The sequence below is a fragment of the Eucyclogobius newberryi genome, unplaced genomic scaffold (genome assembly GCF_026437365.1).
Source record: "Eucyclogobius newberryi isolate DKJ021-1_F unplaced genomic scaffold, fEucNew1.0.hap1 SCAF_9, whole genome shotgun sequence".
Lineage (NCBI taxonomy): Eukaryota > Metazoa > Chordata > Actinopteri > Gobiiformes > Gobiidae > Eucyclogobius > Eucyclogobius newberryi.
The window spans coordinates 7,967,044-7,986,951 of record NW_027316532.1 but is presented as its reverse complement, the minus strand read 5'-3'; the positions used below and the strand labels follow the sequence as shown (position 1 = coordinate 7,986,951).

At 38.5% G+C, this 19,908-nt stretch overlaps 1 protein-coding gene across 6 annotated transcripts in view; it reads right to left on the bottom strand.

Annotated features, from left to right (window-relative positions):
* evi5b (ecotropic viral integration site 5b) overlaps positions 1-19,908 on the bottom strand; it is a 42,035-nt gene that overhangs the window by 16,864 nt on the left and 5,263 nt on the right. For 2 of the 6 annotated variants that reach the window (XM_072439433.1, XM_072439432.1), the window contains exons 2-12: positions 15,811-16,025; positions 9,747-9,936; positions 3,966-4,187; positions 3,738-3,812; positions 3,440-3,565; positions 2,982-3,125; positions 2,720-2,809; positions 2,344-2,441; positions 1,143-1,203; positions 872-925; positions 127-159 (exon numbers count right to left, since the gene is read on the bottom strand). In XM_072439433.1, coding sequence (XP_072295534.1) covers positions 127-159; positions 872-925; positions 1,143-1,203; positions 2,344-2,441; positions 2,720-2,809; positions 2,982-3,125; positions 3,440-3,565; positions 3,738-3,812; positions 3,966-4,187; positions 9,747-9,936; positions 15,811-15,956 — 1,239 coding nt within the window. In that variant the 5' untranslated portion in view covers positions 15,957-16,025. Of the gene's footprint in view, positions 1-126; positions 160-871; positions 926-1,142; positions 1,204-2,343; positions 2,442-2,719; positions 2,810-2,981; positions 3,126-3,439; positions 3,566-3,737; positions 3,813-3,965; positions 4,188-9,746; positions 9,937-13,544; positions 13,719-15,810; positions 16,026-19,908 lie in introns of those variants that run through there. The other 4 variants (XM_072439434.1, XM_072439436.1, XM_072439430.1 and 1 more) reach the window with 3 other exon arrangements.

The window sequence follows — 19,908 nt, the reverse complement described above, 5'->3', positions numbered from 1 at the left end:
CAGGCTAATCACTCAAAATTAAGTGAACTGATCTTAGTTAATTACTGTACTTGTTGCTGACCATAAGCATGCAGGATAAAGGAGCAGAAAGGAAAGATGTAACTTAATAAAGAGAAAATATAATACCTGGATCAATCTATCTGCCAAGGAAGCACTTTCCTACAAAACAGAAATATCAACAAATACAGGAGAGAGAAACCAGAAGGCACTTTAAAGCACACACACGATTTAGAAAGAAGTGTAATGTTCAATTTCCACTAGAAACACTTAAAATAAACAGCGGATGTGTTTAGACGTGAAGAGAAAAAGGGAACATTGCATGCAGAAGTGGTGCAGAAGAAAACGTGCAGAACTTAAAAATAAAAGTGTCAAACATGAGTTAGTTTAGGTGAAATGCAGAGGAACGAGTTAAAGTTAGGACAGCACAGTAGTGGCTTTATGGGTTAAATGAATGGGACTTGGTTTTAGTTGGCGTTGAGGCGGCAGCAAGCGTTTTAATATTCTGAAGTTGTGGTAGTCTTCTTTGCAGTGGGCACCATTTGCTTTCCCGGTTGTTGTTGTTGTTGTTGTTGTTGTGCATGCGTGTTTCTCGTCACCTCTGGTCCGGACATGCAGTGCTTTGTGTGGCATTACAACACCAAGCGCACGGTTTTCCACATACAACGCAAGCCCCCGGTTAGACGTTTTCAGGTAAAATGTAGTGATAGATGAATGGTTTTGATGCCTGGGTTGTTGAGAACGCAGGTGGTACACAGGCGGTTAGTGGACGGCAAGACTTTGTTGGCAAAGTTTGCCGTTTGGAGACGAGCAGAACACGGGCAAACACAGCTCGATGGTGTAGGGTCATGCTGATGGGGTAACTTTGACCAACCTTTTCTAATGTGTCTATCCTCTGCTTCAGGAGTCGGTTCTCTGTGCGTAGTCTCTGCAAATTAAATGTATATATTAGGGTGAGAAATGCCATCTAAATGCACACTCACTCTTAGAACACGTAGCAAGGTAAAACTGACACACGTTTGCTCTTAATTATGTGCATTATTCAAGTGATTTCCATTATATATCAATAAAGTCGATGTGAAATCTTTAAAAGCGCACTTTTTGAACATATTCATATCTGTTTGATGCTTTGGACAAGAACATACCTTGATCTCGACCTGCTCCTCCATCTCCTTAGTTTTGATTGTAGTGTACTCTTTCTCCAGCCTGAAACCCATAAGCAAGTTTAGTGTAGCTAACATTTGGCAGAAAATATTTATGAAGCCTTCTGTGTTATAAAAAAGGTGGATCAAACATTATCAACAAAACTGTGCGCGATACAAAAGTATTTTTCACTATCTATTATTTTAGTAGTCGACTAGTCAGCGATTATTGGTGTGTTTTTTTTATTAGCACTAATCAAAATTTCTATTGTAGATAGATTTTTTTTTCAGACAAACTTTTAACCAAATAAAGACTGAAATATGGGACTGAAGGCTTCTTTGTTATTAAAATAAAACAGACAGTCAATTTATTGTTGGAGCCCTAAAAGAACAAAATTATTAGAGAATCATAGAGCAAGTACTAGATTGCAGACAAATGTTCATATACTTGAATTAGGGAAGTACACGCACCGCAGTATAAGCCATCTCCAAAGGCTTATAAATGGGTTATAAGTGCTTATTAACGCCTTATAGAGCATTCTCAGTTACACCACATTCTTTGCAGACTGACTGGGTGACAAAAAGCCCTCAACTAAACAGCTGGTTCTCGTGTCTAGAGCTGAGGACACTTTATTATCCAGATTTTTCTCAGATTTTCAGTCGTGCCTAGTCAGTGCCAGTCAGCTCTAGTCGAACTCAGTCGCAGCTGCTTCAGTCTCATAGTGTTGGTGCTGTTACGACTGAACTTGCATCTGAATGGCAAAATGTGCACCGCGGAAACACATGACTTTACCCAAGTAGCAGTCATTTAAACATGTTTGAATTATAAAGCTGATTTTGGAAGTGCTCTGGTGCGTCTGACCGTTTACAGACACTGACGCACACACGGAGCCCAGCGGCCAAGGAAAAGGAGCGGAGGAGACACTGGGAACCGCGCCTGGACTAAAACCTTCTATTTTATATCTTTTTCAGAAAAGATCAGCAGGTATTTTGTTATATTTGTGCCTAAAAACCAAATGTACGGTATATGCCAAAAGTGCTGGCACAAACTTCTTTTACACTTACAACCAAAGCCAACTTATTAGTAGACACTGGGGGAGAAACTGAGAAAAAGAGTTCAAAGAGGCCACCAGAGTTTTTTCTATTTATCGATTGTTGATATACACCGATTAGTTTGGATAAAATAAATATAAATGGCTCTCACTTCTTCATCTTCTTGGCGTTGTATTTGACTTGGTAGGCGGCTTGTATGACCTTGTCCGGCCCGCTGTCGAGCTGGTGAGGGATGACCTTCTGAAAGTGCTGAGGTAGAGAGCAGAAAACAGACACGCGCCCGTAAAGTCACTACGCTTAACTCATTGCAGTGTCTGAAAACAGGTGTGCGTGCTCTTCAAAGCGGTGCCCGTGTGGGTCAAAAGTGTGTGCGGGGCCGTGGGGGGTATCATTAACTGGGAGTGGTGCGGTTCCTGGTCCAGGTACTAACTAGACCTGCTTGAACGATGGCTGACGACGATTACTCTGCCGTCCACTCCGTCTAAACACCATCATATCGTGAGCTGACGTTGGATATGGATTCCTACCTGTAACATTCCCTCCATGTCGAGCTGGATGAGTTCTGACTGGTTCATCTGCAAAATGGCCAGTCCCACACGAAAGACAATCTCCAGACCCTGGACACAAACATTATGTTTATTTCTATTATTAAAGAAATTAAGAGAAGTCTGCAATATAGTTTATCACCACCAGAGGGCTGTAACTTACTACAACAGTCTGACGCAATACCTTTTGTGTATACATTTTACTGAGCATTTTTGTGGCCAGAGTGAGACAGAGTTAACGTACCTCACACATAAAGATGTCAAAGATCCTGGTGGCCACAGGCAAAGGGAACGAGGTGAGGAAGATGGTGAGAAACCAAGACGAGGCGTACATGGAGGTGTGGAAGCTCTGAGCCTGGAAATGTATGTGCAGCTCCGGGAGTTGCTCCTGAGACGCGCACAAACATACTTTACTTTCCTTTACTTTTTGTTTTAGTCCATCCATGGTTTCTGCTAAACTTGCTGGCATATAACCCCTTTGTTTGATAGCACTTCAACATCTAGATATCTTAATAAAATGCAACTGACCGTGCTAAACACCCAATATTTATGAGTGGCGACTTTTTTAAGGTAAAATATGTTGTTTAGAATTGGTTAAGACTTAATGCTTATTGGTCACCTCAATGTCGCTTTTTGAGAACTACAACTGTTGTAAAATACTACTTGGACAAGATTTTCAACATTATTTATACGTCCACCTACTTGAATCATGCTCTCAAACTGGTACATGCAGAGTCCCAGCTCAGCCATACTGGGTTTGAAGAGCTCTCGTAACCTGTACTCTTGCATTAACTTCACAAACACACAAAATGCCTCCTCCTCTGGCATCTGGAGGAATAACAAAAGAATAACAAAATGTGAAACTAATCTAGTAATTTTTAATAACTGTCTGGTCTTTTGGATTACTTGAAGCCAGACCTGTATTCAAAAACACTGAAATACAGGTCTGGCAATAAGAAATCAAAAAGACTAAAACATACAAACCTAATCAGACTTTTACCTGCATGAGAAGCAGTCCCACAATGAAGGCACTTCCTTGACAATATCCCACCTCGCGATCGACCAAAGAGTACGCCTAGCAAAGAAAAAAAGTTAATTTAATTATATCCTTAAAACAATACAAAACAATAGTCAGATAACAAAACAATTAAGTTAGGATTTCAATTTAATTTAGGACTGTACTGTTCTTTTACGTTTCTGACTGTTCCACGTAGAGATTGAACATTACCTTCATGACATTAAAGAGCACCTCCTGGCCCAGACTGTCCTCCTTAAAGAAATCGTGCTCTGGATAAGTGCGGGCGATGTCTCGGCGGATCAGTTTTTCACTAGGAGAAGTCATCTTGAGCAGCTCCGAGTACTGATCTTTGATGGCCATGTTCTGGGCGTTACACAGCAGCTGCCACACGATCGCCCGGAAGTGGTGAGGAATCCCCTTTCTCACCAGATCCTGGACAGAAAGAAGACTTATTATCCAACTAAAAAGGTAAATAACTACAGCACTTATTATTTAGAACACACTTGAAAAACAAACTACATAATATAAACTAAAAAAAACAGATAAAATGATGTAAATAACACATGTTAAATATCAAGAAGCCATTTTGGCATTTGTAAACTACATTCTTTTTAGAGTAGAGAGAATAAAACAAGTATAAATGTAAAAGGGCTGTGTCAAGACCATCCTCCATAAATACAAACCTAATGCTAAATCAATATTTAAAAATCAATAAATACAAGGGAAGTCCATTATGTTGTGAAATGACTCAAATGAGTGGAGATGGCTCTACCTAATGCTGTGTCAAATATTTTAAATCGATTGTTAGATATTTTGGCACAATTACTTATTCAATCAATCAATTCAACTGATCATGTCACCGGTGCCGAGTCTTATGAAATGTTTATTTACGAGATGCACGTTTTTACCAGAGCAGTGTGTGCATTCCTAGCATATCGCACTAACCCTTGCAATGAGTGTTTTTCTTTTCACACCAATGGACTTTCTTTAATATTTTCACATTCAGACACTTGGCGCGGATATTGTTGTCGTTGAAATGGGATCAATGCGTTTCCTCGAGTCCAGCTGTTTGAACCCGGTGCACATCTGGACGAGCGCAGGGTGCATCTGGAGCAGAGGTCGTCGACACACAGACAGACACACACAGACACACAAACGCAGCCCTGTGCCACAACAATACTGTGGTTCTTCAGTGAGGAGGTGAGGAAAGAGCGGGGCGAAGCTGCTAGTAGAATCTGTGCATATTGGTTTATTTAGTACAACACAGTGTTTCCATGCCCACGGTTCAACTTTATACTTAGGGCTGAGCAATTGATAAGGTTTTATCAAGATCTAGTTTTACCAATTCATTAAAAGGTCTACAGACAATTCAGAAAAACATTGTTTGAAGTGGGGCTGAGACAATCGATTAATTTCAACTAATTGATTATTGAGATAGTCAGCTAATGTATTAATCAGATAGTCGATATCTACTATCTGTATATACGCAGAGAACAAAACATGTCGACTACAAAACATGTCGAGTGCTGAGAGAAGAGGTTTTATGACTCAGATAAAGCAAGGAAATCTGTGCATTTAGTTATTTTGATCAAAAATCGATTTTGTCTGTAAATAAACACCATCAGGAACGGGAGGCGACACCTTGCTTTGACCTTGGTCAGATTGAGAAAAAACTTGAGGGGTATTTTGTGTTCTAAACAATTAAACTAAGAAGTTATTTGAAAATATTTAATGTTAAATGGCACTGATTAAAAGTCTATTCTATTAAAAGGAGACAAGTGAAAAAAATCTAATAAGAGCTTTTAATCATGTTACACCAGTTTTTCCTCATCATCAGTTTGCTCAGTTGTATTTTGATTGATTCATGCATGTTTGAGTAAGCCTGTATCGTTCGGTTCTTCACCTACCTCATCTCCACCCACCTCTCTAGCCTCACTTGCTGGGTCATGTGTAGGGTTCTGATGACATTAATATCTGCTGCTAATTATGGTGAAGTTTGAAGTTCTGCAAGTTTGAACAGGAAGTCAATGGACTAGTTTCTATTACTAAGCCTTTTTAAAGCTTGATTGCGGTTTACAATTCACTGAATGTAAAACAATGATCCACGCATGTTGTAGTTTAATACCAATTAACCAGGAAAACAGACGTCATTAAGGAGCACAACAAAAAATGTACGCCGTATTTATTTATTTTTATAAGAAAAATAAATATATATAATCTAAAATTGTGATTGTTCACTATAAGGGAAAAAAACACTAGTAAAAATCAAATAGTCAAAACTGTTAAAATATACAGACTTGTACAAGCAACTGTAATGTTGGTTCAGATATTTCTTAATTTATTTTTATATATTTTCCGCTCAGTTGACCTTGAAAAAGCACCAAAATATTATTTCAAAGTGGTTGATTTTGAAGTTACATTTTTCATCAAGCTAAGCATACTCAAAGAGGCGTTCACATCTGTAGTCTTTTTGGGTGGTCTACATTTAAAATCCAGACACTTGTTTAACACGGAATAAGCCAAATGACTATTATGCAGGTTTTCCAAAATGAATCACAAGAACAAGTCTGCAATTTGTCTTTTACACATTCATGTGATTCTTGATGATCTATGGGTTTTAGAAAACGTTGAAAGCCAGTTCTGCTGACTGAGCTGGAAGTCGTCTGTTCCTTCCTCGAAGTCAGAAGGAAACACATGTCAATTTTGTGGAGCTGTTATGATTAATATCTCTAAACTGACGTTACATAATACTGCTGTAGTTACGATGAAGTTGTAAAGGGACATTCTGGGAAGTTAGATGCTAAGTCTAAGTTTTAGGGTAATGGATGTTTCCAAATAAGCAAAGTATTAAGATGGGATGTTTATAAGAATACATGTGTCCAAAGCCAAGCTGAGTTACTGACTTACTGACTTAACCATGTGCAATACCGTCATATTTATGTGCAATTACTGTCGTACTCACATGCAATAGTGTCACATTCATGTGCATATAACTAATGAAAATAGAGTGTTTATTAGGCCCGAGCGCCACAAGCTGGCGAGAGGCCTATTAATCTCGTAAGGCCGTGCGCACGAAATCGAGCGCGAAGCGCTCGCCCACTTCCAAACACTCACTAACGCACTCCTTCACTCACGCACGCCCCGTGCATACTAATTAGTAGTAGGAAAATGGAACATTACCGTTGTAAAACGGCGCCGTTTTACAACGGTAATGTTGTAAACGATTGAAATTTGGTGAAAATGGTACTGAGGAGTGGGACATCAAAAGTTATTCAAATTACATTGATACCTGTCACGGTCTCTGAGCGGCGAAGCCGCAAACTTTAGCTAGAATTTCAGAAATCTCCCAAATTTAACATTTCTGCCGTTTGCGCAGATAAAGTCCGAATTGCGTCAAATTAGAATCAGTTGTTAAACTCTTTGCCCTAAACCTACTTGAAGTGAAATAAATTAATATGGCGCCACAGCGCCCCCTACAGATTTTATATGGAGGTTAAATGTTTAGTTTTGCGAAATTATATGAAATTTGACACACAACTCAATTTTGGCCCCATCAAAAAAGTCAATGAGACCCATGTCATAATTGTTAGGGCTTTGCCAACAATGACCGAAACCTCCCATGTTATTCCAATGGGGAAATTGCCAGAACATGTTTACACTTTAGACTTTCACAAACTCCTCCCAGGGCGTTAGCCCTATTAACCTGAAATTTGGTGAGACTCATCTTCAGGGGTGAACCGTTAAAAGTTATCCACATTTTTATTCAAAGAGTCACGGTGTCTGTGCGGCAAAGCCGCACATTTTGCCAAGAATTCAAAATAAAATTGCTTTTTGATGGTAAAACAAAGGGGAGAAGATGTGACAGCGTCACAGATTCAGCAGTAGGCGTAATAAAAGGACAATTGGGGCGCGTTAGCGCCCCCCTCCTCTTGCGGCGTGGCGAGGGCCGATCATTGCCGCTTGCGGCTATATTTTGACCATTATTATTAGTATTATCTTGTCTTACGCTGGCTGTTTTTATTTGATTTTATCTTTATTTTTCCCCTCCATTCCTTATTAAGAAATGAGGTTTTGTCTATAGGAGTTTTTGTTTATAAGAGTTCTTCTATTAAGAGTGTTTTTTAAACTTCCTATACGTTATCTGCCCTTTTCCTCTGTATCAACCTGCGTTGCAACACTGAAATTTCCCCATGTGCGGACAATAACGGATTATCTTATCTTACCTTAAGTTGACATGAACTATTTTTAAAAGTTTTTATCTCTACTTTAAGAGTGGCACACTGTTACAGTACACTGAATAAATGTGTCTACATTTCTAACTGTGCGACTTTGTGCCTCTGTGTTTTTTTTTAAATAGAACTCCAAAGTGCAATGTCAAACAAACAAATTAAAAGTTGTTATAATAGCAAAACCCACAGTGGTTTTATGATGCCGACGAGTTAGTGTGTTAGTCGTATTCAGTAGGAGTGAATTCCACGGCTCTTTAGTTTTCCCTTTGGCTTATATGTAGGGAGTGCTGTCTTTGAACAAATGTAACCAAAATGTTGAATGTTTGCCAGCTCTAATGGGATCTATTAAAATTGCTTTTAAATGCAATACTCATGCAAGCTCTTAAAAAAAAACAAAGCCCATAAGAAGAGGTGGAAAATGCAGTGTCCGCTCCATTTGATAATAAAAAACAAAAAAGGATGTGAAAAAAGATGAAATACATTTACAGACAGTGCATCTAATCTGCATAACTTAAAGCTGACCAGATCCAATGACCCATGACACATGTTTTGCATCTGAATGGAAAGTGTTCAGCTTGATAAATAGGCAGAGATCAAAAGGAGACATTTTTAGCTGCATGAAACTAACCTTTTCCAAATATTTATAGCAGCACTTTGACTGAAAAGGTCCAACACTGACTCAGCACAATGAAAGTGCATAACGGAAAGTACATTTACTCCAGTAATAACGAGTATTTGATTAAGGGATTGCAGTAGTAATAGGACAGATGGGATTTGCAGAATATCAGCACTAGTTGGTGATAGTACTACTACTTGAGAACATGTTTTACTTGTAAGTTGGACCTCTGTTATCTTATGACCAGACAGAGTGAGTGAAGCAGCAGCAGTCTAATTTTAGATTCAAATGTCAGGAAGTGAAATAACAGCGTGAGGGGCAGCACCACGGGGGTCACCTGGGGCAAACAGTCTTATTTCTGGAACAGGTCAACATTCCCACAGAGGCCTAAGAGAAACATCTAGATACGACTAGTTTTTATATTGTGGGCTACAATAGAGGTTTTATTAGTCTCTAATCTTTACAGTTTTGAATACATACACATTATTTTATGTTGTGGGATCAACTTAAATAGGGTTTTTAAAATTGTTTAGTTAAAATTGTTAAGATGTTTGTTTTAATAAATGCTTTTCTCATCAATAAAACAGGGAAAAGGTAATTGAAATGCATTTGTATAAATTTTCCTATATACATATATATAATACTATATAATACATACAACATCAATGTATATTAAAAAAACACACGCTTAATATAAAAAAAAACACTTTCTTCGATTTCAATTAATTTCTTTGTTTGTTCACATGAGCTGCACAGCACAAAGCACAAAAGCACAGACCTTCCAAAAAAGGTTGTATCAGGGTAAGTTCTTTTCCCATACCAGAGGAAAGATACTACACTTTCCTGCTGCTACACAAAAACATTATCAAAAAAATCATTACAGACCTATAATGGGTAAAACTGACAATGTATATTTGTATTAGATGTTGTGAACTCCACTAAAAGTATGATACATTGTCTCTCTTGGTATTAAAGTGAATGAACTGTAAAATAAACACAAACATTTTAAACCCTTGCTGTTTGGAAGATTCACAGCACCCTTCGTTCTCTTCTCTCAAGCAGGTCATAAGTGCCTCTTTAAGCTCTTAATACGTGGCATGTTTGTAATCTTTTAAGCGCCTCTGCCTGTGTGCACTGTTCCCTCACCTTCAGCGTCTTCTCCTTCTTTTTGCGCACCTCCTCCCACTCGTTGACGATGCGGCCCCACATGATCCACGTGTCCTCCTCCAGGTGGGACAGGTTGGAGGAGGCCGAGGAGGAGGAGACTAGGGACGAGCCGCTGTTCCTCCGAGAGCCGTTCTTCGAGCGCAGCGACTTAGAGTCGGTCTCAAGAAGCCTGAGGCAAAAACAACACAGGGACAATCATTCATTTACATTAACAAGCAGATAATTAAATGCACCTTAATTAAGGTTGAAACTATAACAGAGCCAATATTGTGGACTAGGAGTGTCACAATATCAAAACGTAGAGAAGAAACATTACAATTTAAAGATTATTCACAAGTGACATTGTGTCCAAGCACTTGACCAAAGGCCTTTTATGTGCAGGTGATAGAGCTCCATCGAGAGCGGACTTAGTTCTCTGCTGACATCATCTACATTAATCAGGGAGTTTTATATATTTCTCAATAGTTTTTGGGTGATTGGTGACTTTTCTTTGAGGTGATGTCCTGGCTGTCAGTCTACAGCTGGAAAGTTTCCCTGGCCGGTAAAAGCTCTTCTCAAAGTTCTTCTCAAACTTTATCTGGACTTTAGGGGATAAAAAGCACAGTTTATTTCCTTCCGCCGTAACATCTGCCATCTTAATAACACCTGTCACTTTAATAATCCATGTACCGGTAAATATTACTCGACCTCTACCTCCGCTTCCACTGTTTTGCACTATCGTTATGATCTTGTTTTATATATATATTTTATTTAGATTACTTTTATTTTGTATGCCCTTATTTTATCTTATTTTAGCTTTGTCTATACTTTTATTATTATTATTATGCATCGTTTGTGGTAACACCTAGTTTGTGACGATGGCAATGAAGCTGATTCTGAGCTGTCTGCACCGGTTATGAAAAGTTATTTTTTTGGGAGGAGAACCACTGTCCTACTGGATTACATCATACACTTAAGGTACCTTCTGCTAACAGTAAACAGAACCAAAACAAGTTACTTCACTACAGAAAACCACAGGACGACTCGGCCAAACACAGCAAAGACACACTTGAAATGAGGCAAACGCATCCATTCAGGCTGGATCAAAGACGTTATATTTAGGACAAGACTAATAATAGAACGTCTCGTTGTGAAGGAGCCCAGGAAATTCCAAAAACACAATCGGAAAGCAAAATACTGAGTGAGCGAGAAGATTTATACTGTAAAATCCTAAAAAAAAAAAAAAACATCAGTTTACAAGAGGAATGCAGGCAACATCATAGAACAAAGCCTTAAAGTTAAGATAATAGTCCTGGCGGTAGGAAGAAAATGTGTAATATATCAAGCTACACTCAACATGAATCCACCCACCTTGTAAAAGTAAAAACAAATTTGTTACATTGATTGATGGCTTTCCATATTCATTTACTGGGATTGGATAGTGGCCTCTGTTTGGCTTCTCACTGCATTTGAACCACGCCACATTTTCTTTACGTTTATGTGTTTACCTGGACTGGTGGATTATGTGTTTTCATGTCCGTTCAGGGCAACACTTCAGTTCTTCTTTATCGCTAAGCTGATACACTGTGCTTTGTTTGGGTCGATGTAGGCTTATATTCGAACATCGTGCTATTTGTGCAGACTGCTCAGTCGTGCACACCTGCGCTGTTACATATGTGTATTTAGTGACTCATTGATGAAACTGGAGCAGAGTCTGATGAAACTGGAGCAGAGTCTGATGACAGAACACAGTGAACGTAATCTTAAAAGGTAGATGTGTGAAAACATGAAACAGTTAAATTACGCTGGGCATGTGCGCAAAACTTCATTAAAATATAAACTGTGGTTACCGCAGCCACTTGAGCCCTTTAGCGGTGTTAGTGATCATACATATTGCAGTTACAGCGACAGCCCTACTGGATATTGGTATTGGGGCATCCCTAGTTTCTGCATTAAAATTCTATGCTTTAAATCTAAGCTGCCAAAACCACTATGTAACAGGCCATTACACATTTGCTTCCCTTTCACAGGCTCAGCTGTTTCTTAGAGAGTAGTTGTGTCAGTTTGTCAACAGAGCCAGAGCGGACTAAACCTGATCTGGAGCAGATCGGGACAGACGCACAATGGCCCGGAGACATTGGATCTCGGAAAACGCTCTGCCTCTCCGCGTCACTCTGCTGCTGACGGCGTTGAGTTACAGCATTCCGACAGATTTGTGTGGTGTGGGAGGTGATTAAATACAGGGCACCCAGCAGACTGGAGACCGCATCAGCACTGACACCAAACCCATGCATTTAGAAACCGATGTAGTGAAGGAAGAAAGATGATTTCATTTAGAACAACTTAGAATATGTCCTTAATCATCTTGAAATAAAATCAGAAATATATTCTCACAAATGCAGCTAAAATAAAGCATCAAGATGAAAACGAAAAACTTTCTAACTGAACTCACTCTGAACATTTTAACCTGTACAGTGTATTTCACCAAAATTCTGAAATTAATATATTTTACCCGGTCAGGGAATGTGTATGAAGTATAAAATATAGTCACAATTGGACAAAACCATGCATAACTGAATTTTAGGGCTGGACAATATGACAGTTTCGATAAGATTTGATTTTGTCAATCAAAATGGATTTCAATACTAACTAAATAAATGAAAGACATAAGAAATGAGACGTGGAAGTAGAACTTATAACTATAACTTAAATAGTCAGCAAAGAGTAAGTACAAATGACTATGTAAAATTAAAGAATAAAATGACACCAACAATATTAACATTTCTTCCTGCAAAGTCTGATTTGTGCTGCAGACCACATGCTTTTAATGACCCTCTCGATTCAAAAGACCCAAACTGATCATTGACGATTAAAAATGAGAATGTAGATCTCGATTAGCCCTAATTAAAACTGATCCCATGCATACATACGTTTCTCACTACATGTAACTTTAATACTGACTTCACCTTGATATTATGGGTCATGTTCTCCTCAAATAAGAAAACATTCCGAAAGGCTAAACTTGGTTGACCTTGGATTGCAGCTCTGCAAATGATTTACCTGTGGTCAAACATCCACTCAAAAGAGGGTAAAAAAAAACAGTGCAACAGTGTTAGAAGTTGCAACAATCCATTGTAGTCGTATTACTTTTCATATATTCAGTACCTCATATAAAGGTACTGAATATATAGGAGGTTAAATTCTAAAATTATACGTAACTTGAGTGATCTTTTTCTGACACTAAAATTTCAGCTCATACTTTTAAAGACATGTTTCATCACAAAATATCAGAGTATTGATCAGTATCAGGTTGCTCCCAAAATTATCCAAACTTTTGTCACTATCGCCCTTGTTGGGATTATTATGAGAAGAAACACCCATTTTACTATAAAAATCACTTTCATTCACATCAAATGGAGAATATTAACAATCCTAGAATACAACCATTTTATAAGTTGAATCTTTTGAATTGTATGTCAAAGTAAAGTTAGTCACATAAAACACCTACATTAAGTAATCTATACATACATCTTCATGTCGTATGGACTACATTTAGCTAAAACTGTGACAATTATATTTTTTTGTTTCTAATTTTTAGTTTTCTTTGATAACATTGTGGCCCGTATAATCGTGATCAGCCTAATCACGTGTTCAAATGTTACACAGAATGATATGTATAGAACCCTCGAGGAACACAATCAACTTAAAATCTGCATTCATTTCCATTACCAAAAAGCACCGTTAGTAAAAGAGCTTTTGATCGTTCTGACTACGGAAAAGACAACTAAAGAGTCTTACCAGTTTAAACTCATGCTGTCCTGTCCACACCTGATCTCTGTGAAGTCAGAGCATTTCACATTCTCAGATTGGAGCTCATTCCTCGTGTCAGACACTAGACAAATGCTCAAATGTTTATCTGTCCTGAGTACAAAGGGCAGTGTGGCAAAACAGAGCATCAAGCCCAAAGTCCATGTCAACACACCCAAAGTAGAAAATACTATTTAATTAATTATGACAAAATAAATGAAGCAATCATTTGACTAAAAAAAAAGTCAATCCAGGGCAATCAACCACCACACTTTATGGTAACACATCATAATGGACCTAAAACACAAGGAGTTTATTTTCATAATGCAGAGTCCATTTATCTGATCGTGTGCTTATAAATGCAAATTTCATGACAAACCATATCACTTTATGTTATACAACAGAAGACAAAATACATGAAAATGCATGAATAGGACCTTTAACTACTGTCTACTACAGAAGCAGGAGATGGAGCTGGATTCAGAATTTCCTTAAAGTGCAAATAAGTGCATTTTTACATACATCAGTCAAACAGATGTTCTTGGTGCAGGCAAAGTGTGGTCTATGTACTTTCAATGTGGAAAGTGCTTTGAAATGTATCAACAAAGCGCTTGAATCTTGTATACTTGAATGAGAGCTGCAGAGCTTGCCATTTGCAATCTTCATCTAACGAGGCAAGCTGGATAAACTTATTAGCAAGCCACTTCTCCTGCTGCTGCATGTGTCTTGGTTTGTGTTTTCCACAGCCTATAGTCTATGATTATGTCGTTCTTAAAGGCTTCGCAAAAAGATTTGCAATGCACTCGTCTGGTCTTAGGTAATTTGCCTTTTCTAGAACAGTTTGTAAATCAAATTGTAAAATAGAATTTTTTTATTGATTTATACAAATATCGAGGATGTATTTCTAAATAAAGCTTTTGTGCATGCAAACTAAAGTGAACATGTCTTTTCCCTATTGAAGTGGTTTAAAATTGCCAACGTTACAAGCCCTGGTTTATAGAGCTGGCAGTCTGGTGTGTAATAAACCATATCTACACTTAACAGCACTATGTTTTAAGTAGTCAGCAAAACAAATTGAGGGGGGGAGTGAGGAAACACTGAAATGCAGGCACATCTTACAAACAAATACAACACATCTGCAACTAGACACAGCTCCAGTATAGAGGAGGGATCAGTCTGGTGCAATATGCAGGACAGAGGAATTATTGCCACTGCACTCCCAAGTGAATTCACTGCAGCACCAACACCAAAAGACAACTGCCCGTACAGCCAAGGACATCACAAACATATAAGATAAATCATACACCAAGGAAACAGTAACGAGTTGTAGCTCAAGAAACATCAAACACAAAGTGAAAAGCAAACTACTGACATTCTACAAATGCCAAAAAAAAAAATCTAATTCCGACTCAATTTGAAAATGGACTAATTGGACAGACTGAGGGCAAAGTGGGACATTTGTTTTGGTTAAGTTGTGTTGTAGTTTTTATTGATTGGTGGGATTGATTTGTCTGTTTTTCTTTCTCTGGTTGTGTTTTGTTTGATTTTTCATGTTTGTATATTTGTTTCTTGTTCTATAAAAAGAAAAAAAGATATTGATCAGAAAAAGAAAAGCAAACTACCACTAAGGCTAACAAGGGCAAAGTCTGCTACCAGAGCACTGCAGATGGAAGATGTCATGGATTGGGACAACTCAAAAATAATTGGAAAAGAAGGACATAAATACAAAGCCTGGAGGCAATCGAGCTCAGGAAACAAGGAACAACAACAATGCACAGAGACAAAGGGGCTTTCATGCTCCTCCACCTCTGGGACACGTTTCTCCAGGGATCACCGGGTGGCGGGGGGCGTGGCCGGTCTGACAGCTCTGTCAGACTGGCCACGTGGCTGGCAACATCCAGGTAGATCAGCTGATAAAATTGACATGCCACAGATATTTCTACAGGCGAAATCTGCTCACCGAAACAGGAGAAGGTAAAAACTACCTACTTTTGTAAAACAAACAAAATGAACAAAACACATAGTTTAAATCCAGCTTTTAAAAGGTCACTGAAGCTGTGTTGGTGTAACGCTATTCCCAGGTACTAGGCCACAAAGCTTGTCGCTCTCTGGCTGCACTGATTGCCTCTTGTGAAATTCATTAAGATCAACATTTGGGTTTTGGGCTCTGGAGCTGTGACCAGACAGATATTATTGGTAAGAGAATCCAGAGACTCCACGGACACGATTCGACCGACGAGTAGAAGAAGTCCTTTACCTGTTCTGCTCCTCCAGCTTGGCGAGTAGCTCCACATCGTCAGGGCTGAGCAGGCCCGGAGTGGAAGGGGACAGTCCAGGGGAGGTCAGGGGCGCAGAGGAGGAGGAGCTCGGGAGGGACATGGGCGTGGCCACTGTGCTAGCCATGTGACTGACCGACTGCTTCACCCATGAGAGAGTTGAACTCAGCTTTCCCGCAACTCGGTCTGTCGCCACCTGCAGGACACACAAAACCAAACTTTGTAGCATAATTATGCTTTTTTCTGAATGTAACAATAACAAGCACTATTCAAACATGTTTAAAAGAAAGATGCTGTAATAAAATTAGTTGTACATCGCACTGTTTAACATCGAAAAATAGCCTATACCAGCATTTAACTTACCAGCAAAATCAATTTGTGTAATAATGATGTTTGTATATTTTGTAATGATATTGTAATGGAGTTCTACTTATCTTGTTTTTTTTAATTGTGCCATTTAGATTGTAGCTCTGAAACAAACAATAGTTAAGGTAATGACCTTGAAAACACAGGAGCAATTCCTGATTACCAGATGACGTCAAGACTAAACCAAGACTAGACCAGGACTAAACCAAGACTAGAGCAGAACCAAATCAAGTTAACATCAGGACTAATCAAGGCTCAAACCAAGACTAAACCAGTGCTAAGTACTCAAACATGCAGAAATGAAAAAAGTGTCTTGAAAGTAAGATATTGTAGTTCTACCTGCCGCCCCAAATACTTTCATCAGCTTGTTTCCATAATCCGTCAAATGTCCAGCGAGTATTTCTCATGAATGAAGACTGGAGTTACTGTAGGCTTTCTTAGCCACAGCCGCTCTGAACCTTGTCCCAGTCTGAGTCATATGGTGATCACATTGATACAGAGGTCAAAGTTCACAGCTGGAGACATTCATGTGTCAAAACTGACCAGGAGTGTTGTGTCACACCTGGGATGAGACTGGACTGAGGCTGAACAATTTAGTATTGTATCTAACGGTAGTATTAGTATTATTTGTAAATTAAAAAGTGTTGTGACTGATTTTAACTGTCTAACAAATATGGAAAACAAAACACATTTGTTTTAAATGGTTTGCATCGTTCCAAATGTATTCCTCACTTTGTTAACACATTAGCATCCTAATTATACACTGTGGCGAGTTTACATTTCACAACTTTCTGAATCCAAAGTGGAACAACTAGCATGCTAATAGCGCACTAGTGTTACTTCATACTGTGGACAATAAAAATGCTTTAAATTAGATGCAGACAGCACACAGCATTTTCATTTTGACCCCAAGAGCTGGTTTTTACAATATATTTGTACTGGGGGAAAAATATTTTACTTTGAGATTTTATTCACAAGGCAAAAGTTCTGAAAATGACTACTTTACTTGTTGTAACATATAAATGATCAAATATTTTTCCGCCCAAGTTTCAAGAATCCAAAGCATGTATGCCCTTCTGTAAACTCTGCCCTGTTGTCAGTTCACCAGAGCTTAAAGTATTCAGACTCCAGAACAAAATCCTCCGTCTGCAGCCTCCAGCCAGAGGAGGAAGTCTGCTCTGAATTATAATACTCACAAGTGAATCTAGGGCTGTTTGTACATTGCAATTCCGTAAACTACCTTTGGTTAAAATGCTCAGTGGAAGTATGGAAGTGATGTTATGTGTCTATTAGAACAAGTGATATTTAATAGTTATTGGCCAATGGAGGAAATTAATTAAATGTATCTGATACATCAAAGAGATTCAAGGTTCACACTGATAATATTTCGATCACAATGACAGAGCTGAATGTACCTCACTACCACAGCACAAGGGGCACAGCAGACAGCTGTCCTGCACATGGAATGAGGACTGCAGCAGTGTTTGAGGTGGTCTTCCAGAATGAAAGAGGACTTTAAAGGAGGAACACACTGACCTGGGATCTACTGCCGCAGCTTGAGTCTCAGAGCAGCCAATGGAATGTCAAAGTGAAGCCAGATCTATGTCACTACAGATTCAGAAAAGTAGCTAAAGCAGTTTATAAAGGACCTGAGCAGAGGCAGAGAGAAGAGTCATGTGATCCAGGTTTGCCAGCATCAACGACGCCCATTTGCTCATAAACCTGACTGCAACAGTAGCAGGGTTTTAAGCATACACTTTTTTATAATGGTTGTACTGATCTCTGGGGATGTTTCCAAATTCTGGCTGGTAATGTTAAGTTTTTGTCATTCGATCCAGAGCTCTAGAACCGGACCTGATACATGGTACTACAAGTATCAGAAGGTGCACTTTAAACATTTACAAATCTGAAATCTGGTCATTTATTTTGTGTGTTCTTGTCATACAAACGCACTAGATTTGAACCTATTCCCTAGGAGTATCACGTTACTACACTAATGGAGTGAAACAGGAAGCTGGAGCGGGCAGCCACTTGTTTCTGAACAGAAGCTAAATCAATACAAGGCAACAGCGTGTTCCAAAAGACAACACTGTGCAAACTGTGAGGCTAAAAACAAATAACACGTGTATAGTCACAGCTAAATCCGGTTACCCAGCATGCAGGTACTAAAATAGGATAGAATCATGTGTGTACAGTAAAAAAAAGCAAAAAATAGAAATTATATTAGTCTTGTATTTAGGGCTGCAATGATTAATTGACTAATTGCGACAAGTAGACTTTTGAAAATATAATTGTTGTTGTGTTTTGATCATTCTAATGTGGACCGAAGCTAAAACACATACAAACCTAAAATGTAAAAAAAATAAAATCAATACAATATTTTATTAGTTAATATTCCCTGGCTACAAGCCCTCAGTCATTATATTCCAACCTTTATAGAAGGGTAGAAGAAGATTAGAAAGTTCCAATATAAAATAGAAATAATTGTTTGACTAGTCGCCTTCTAAAACTATCTTTCGTGAGATCCCTACGTATTTTACACAAGCCGACAGACAAGCATATTTCATACATGATATATGCAAGAGTTATAGCATAATAATAGGCTAATAAAATATATATACTATGAGGAAAATAAGTATTTGAACACCGTGCGATTTTGCATGGGGGAGGGAGAACTTATAAAATTGCAGGGTATTCAAATACATATTTCCTCACTGTACATTAAGTACAGAAACTTTACAGCAGCAAAGCATAAAAATAAACTGAGTGACAGTATCATATATTTACTGGGTTGAAGTTGGTAAAAATATGTTTGTGTTCTCAAAATGGGTCATTGTTGGATCAGTATCGGCACTGTCAATATTCATATCGGTATTGGTATATACTAACCTCCTAACTTTAACCCATTTGACAAATAAACCACAATTCTGATTGAATAAAAAATATCAAAATCCGCTGAGTCCCAATAGTGCGTGGTTAAGAAGGAGTTAAATGCAACCATTTGAATAAATATTCTAATGTTCCACATAGGATAATTTTAAAGCCAGTTAGATCCACTTTAGGCCACTGGCAGGGTGTGAACACAAAAATGGCAGTTCCTAGTTTTTGTGAAACGTATATTGTGCTGTTTAGCATGAACGTTCCATTTCTAAAAGAGAAAAGACAATTTCACTAAAAAGAGTGAAGCTTAGTCATCTTAAACAGAATATATTTGGATGTAATCACTTCCTGTAACTAGTGACTAAGCTCAGATTGGGAACATGTCCCCCACAAAGCACAGTTGTAAAGAAGAGGTGCTTCCCTCCTGAAGCCCTGGATGAGGAGATTTGGGGCTTTTGTTCGAGTGAGGGGCCCGGAGACGCGACAAAAATGGCTAATGAAGCTCACAGCAAGTCGAGGAGCAGACAGCCAGGGGCGTTTACTGTAGGAGGGAAAAACTCTAAGCAGTGGTTCTCCAAAAGCCAATCCTCTGTGAATAAAAGCATAAAGGTTTGGAGCAGGTTTGGAACAGGTTTGGAGCCGGTTTGGAGGAATAAAGTGGGGATGAGTTTAATATGCATATAATCTCCTACAAATCTATTTTGCATATTCTATCTCATTTAACAAAAGGCAATTTTTTGGCTCTTGTTTAAAGTTTAGCAAGTTTAGACCTTTCTTTATAAATATGAATATTACAAGACTATACGAGGTCATGCTTGAATGCAGAACTAACT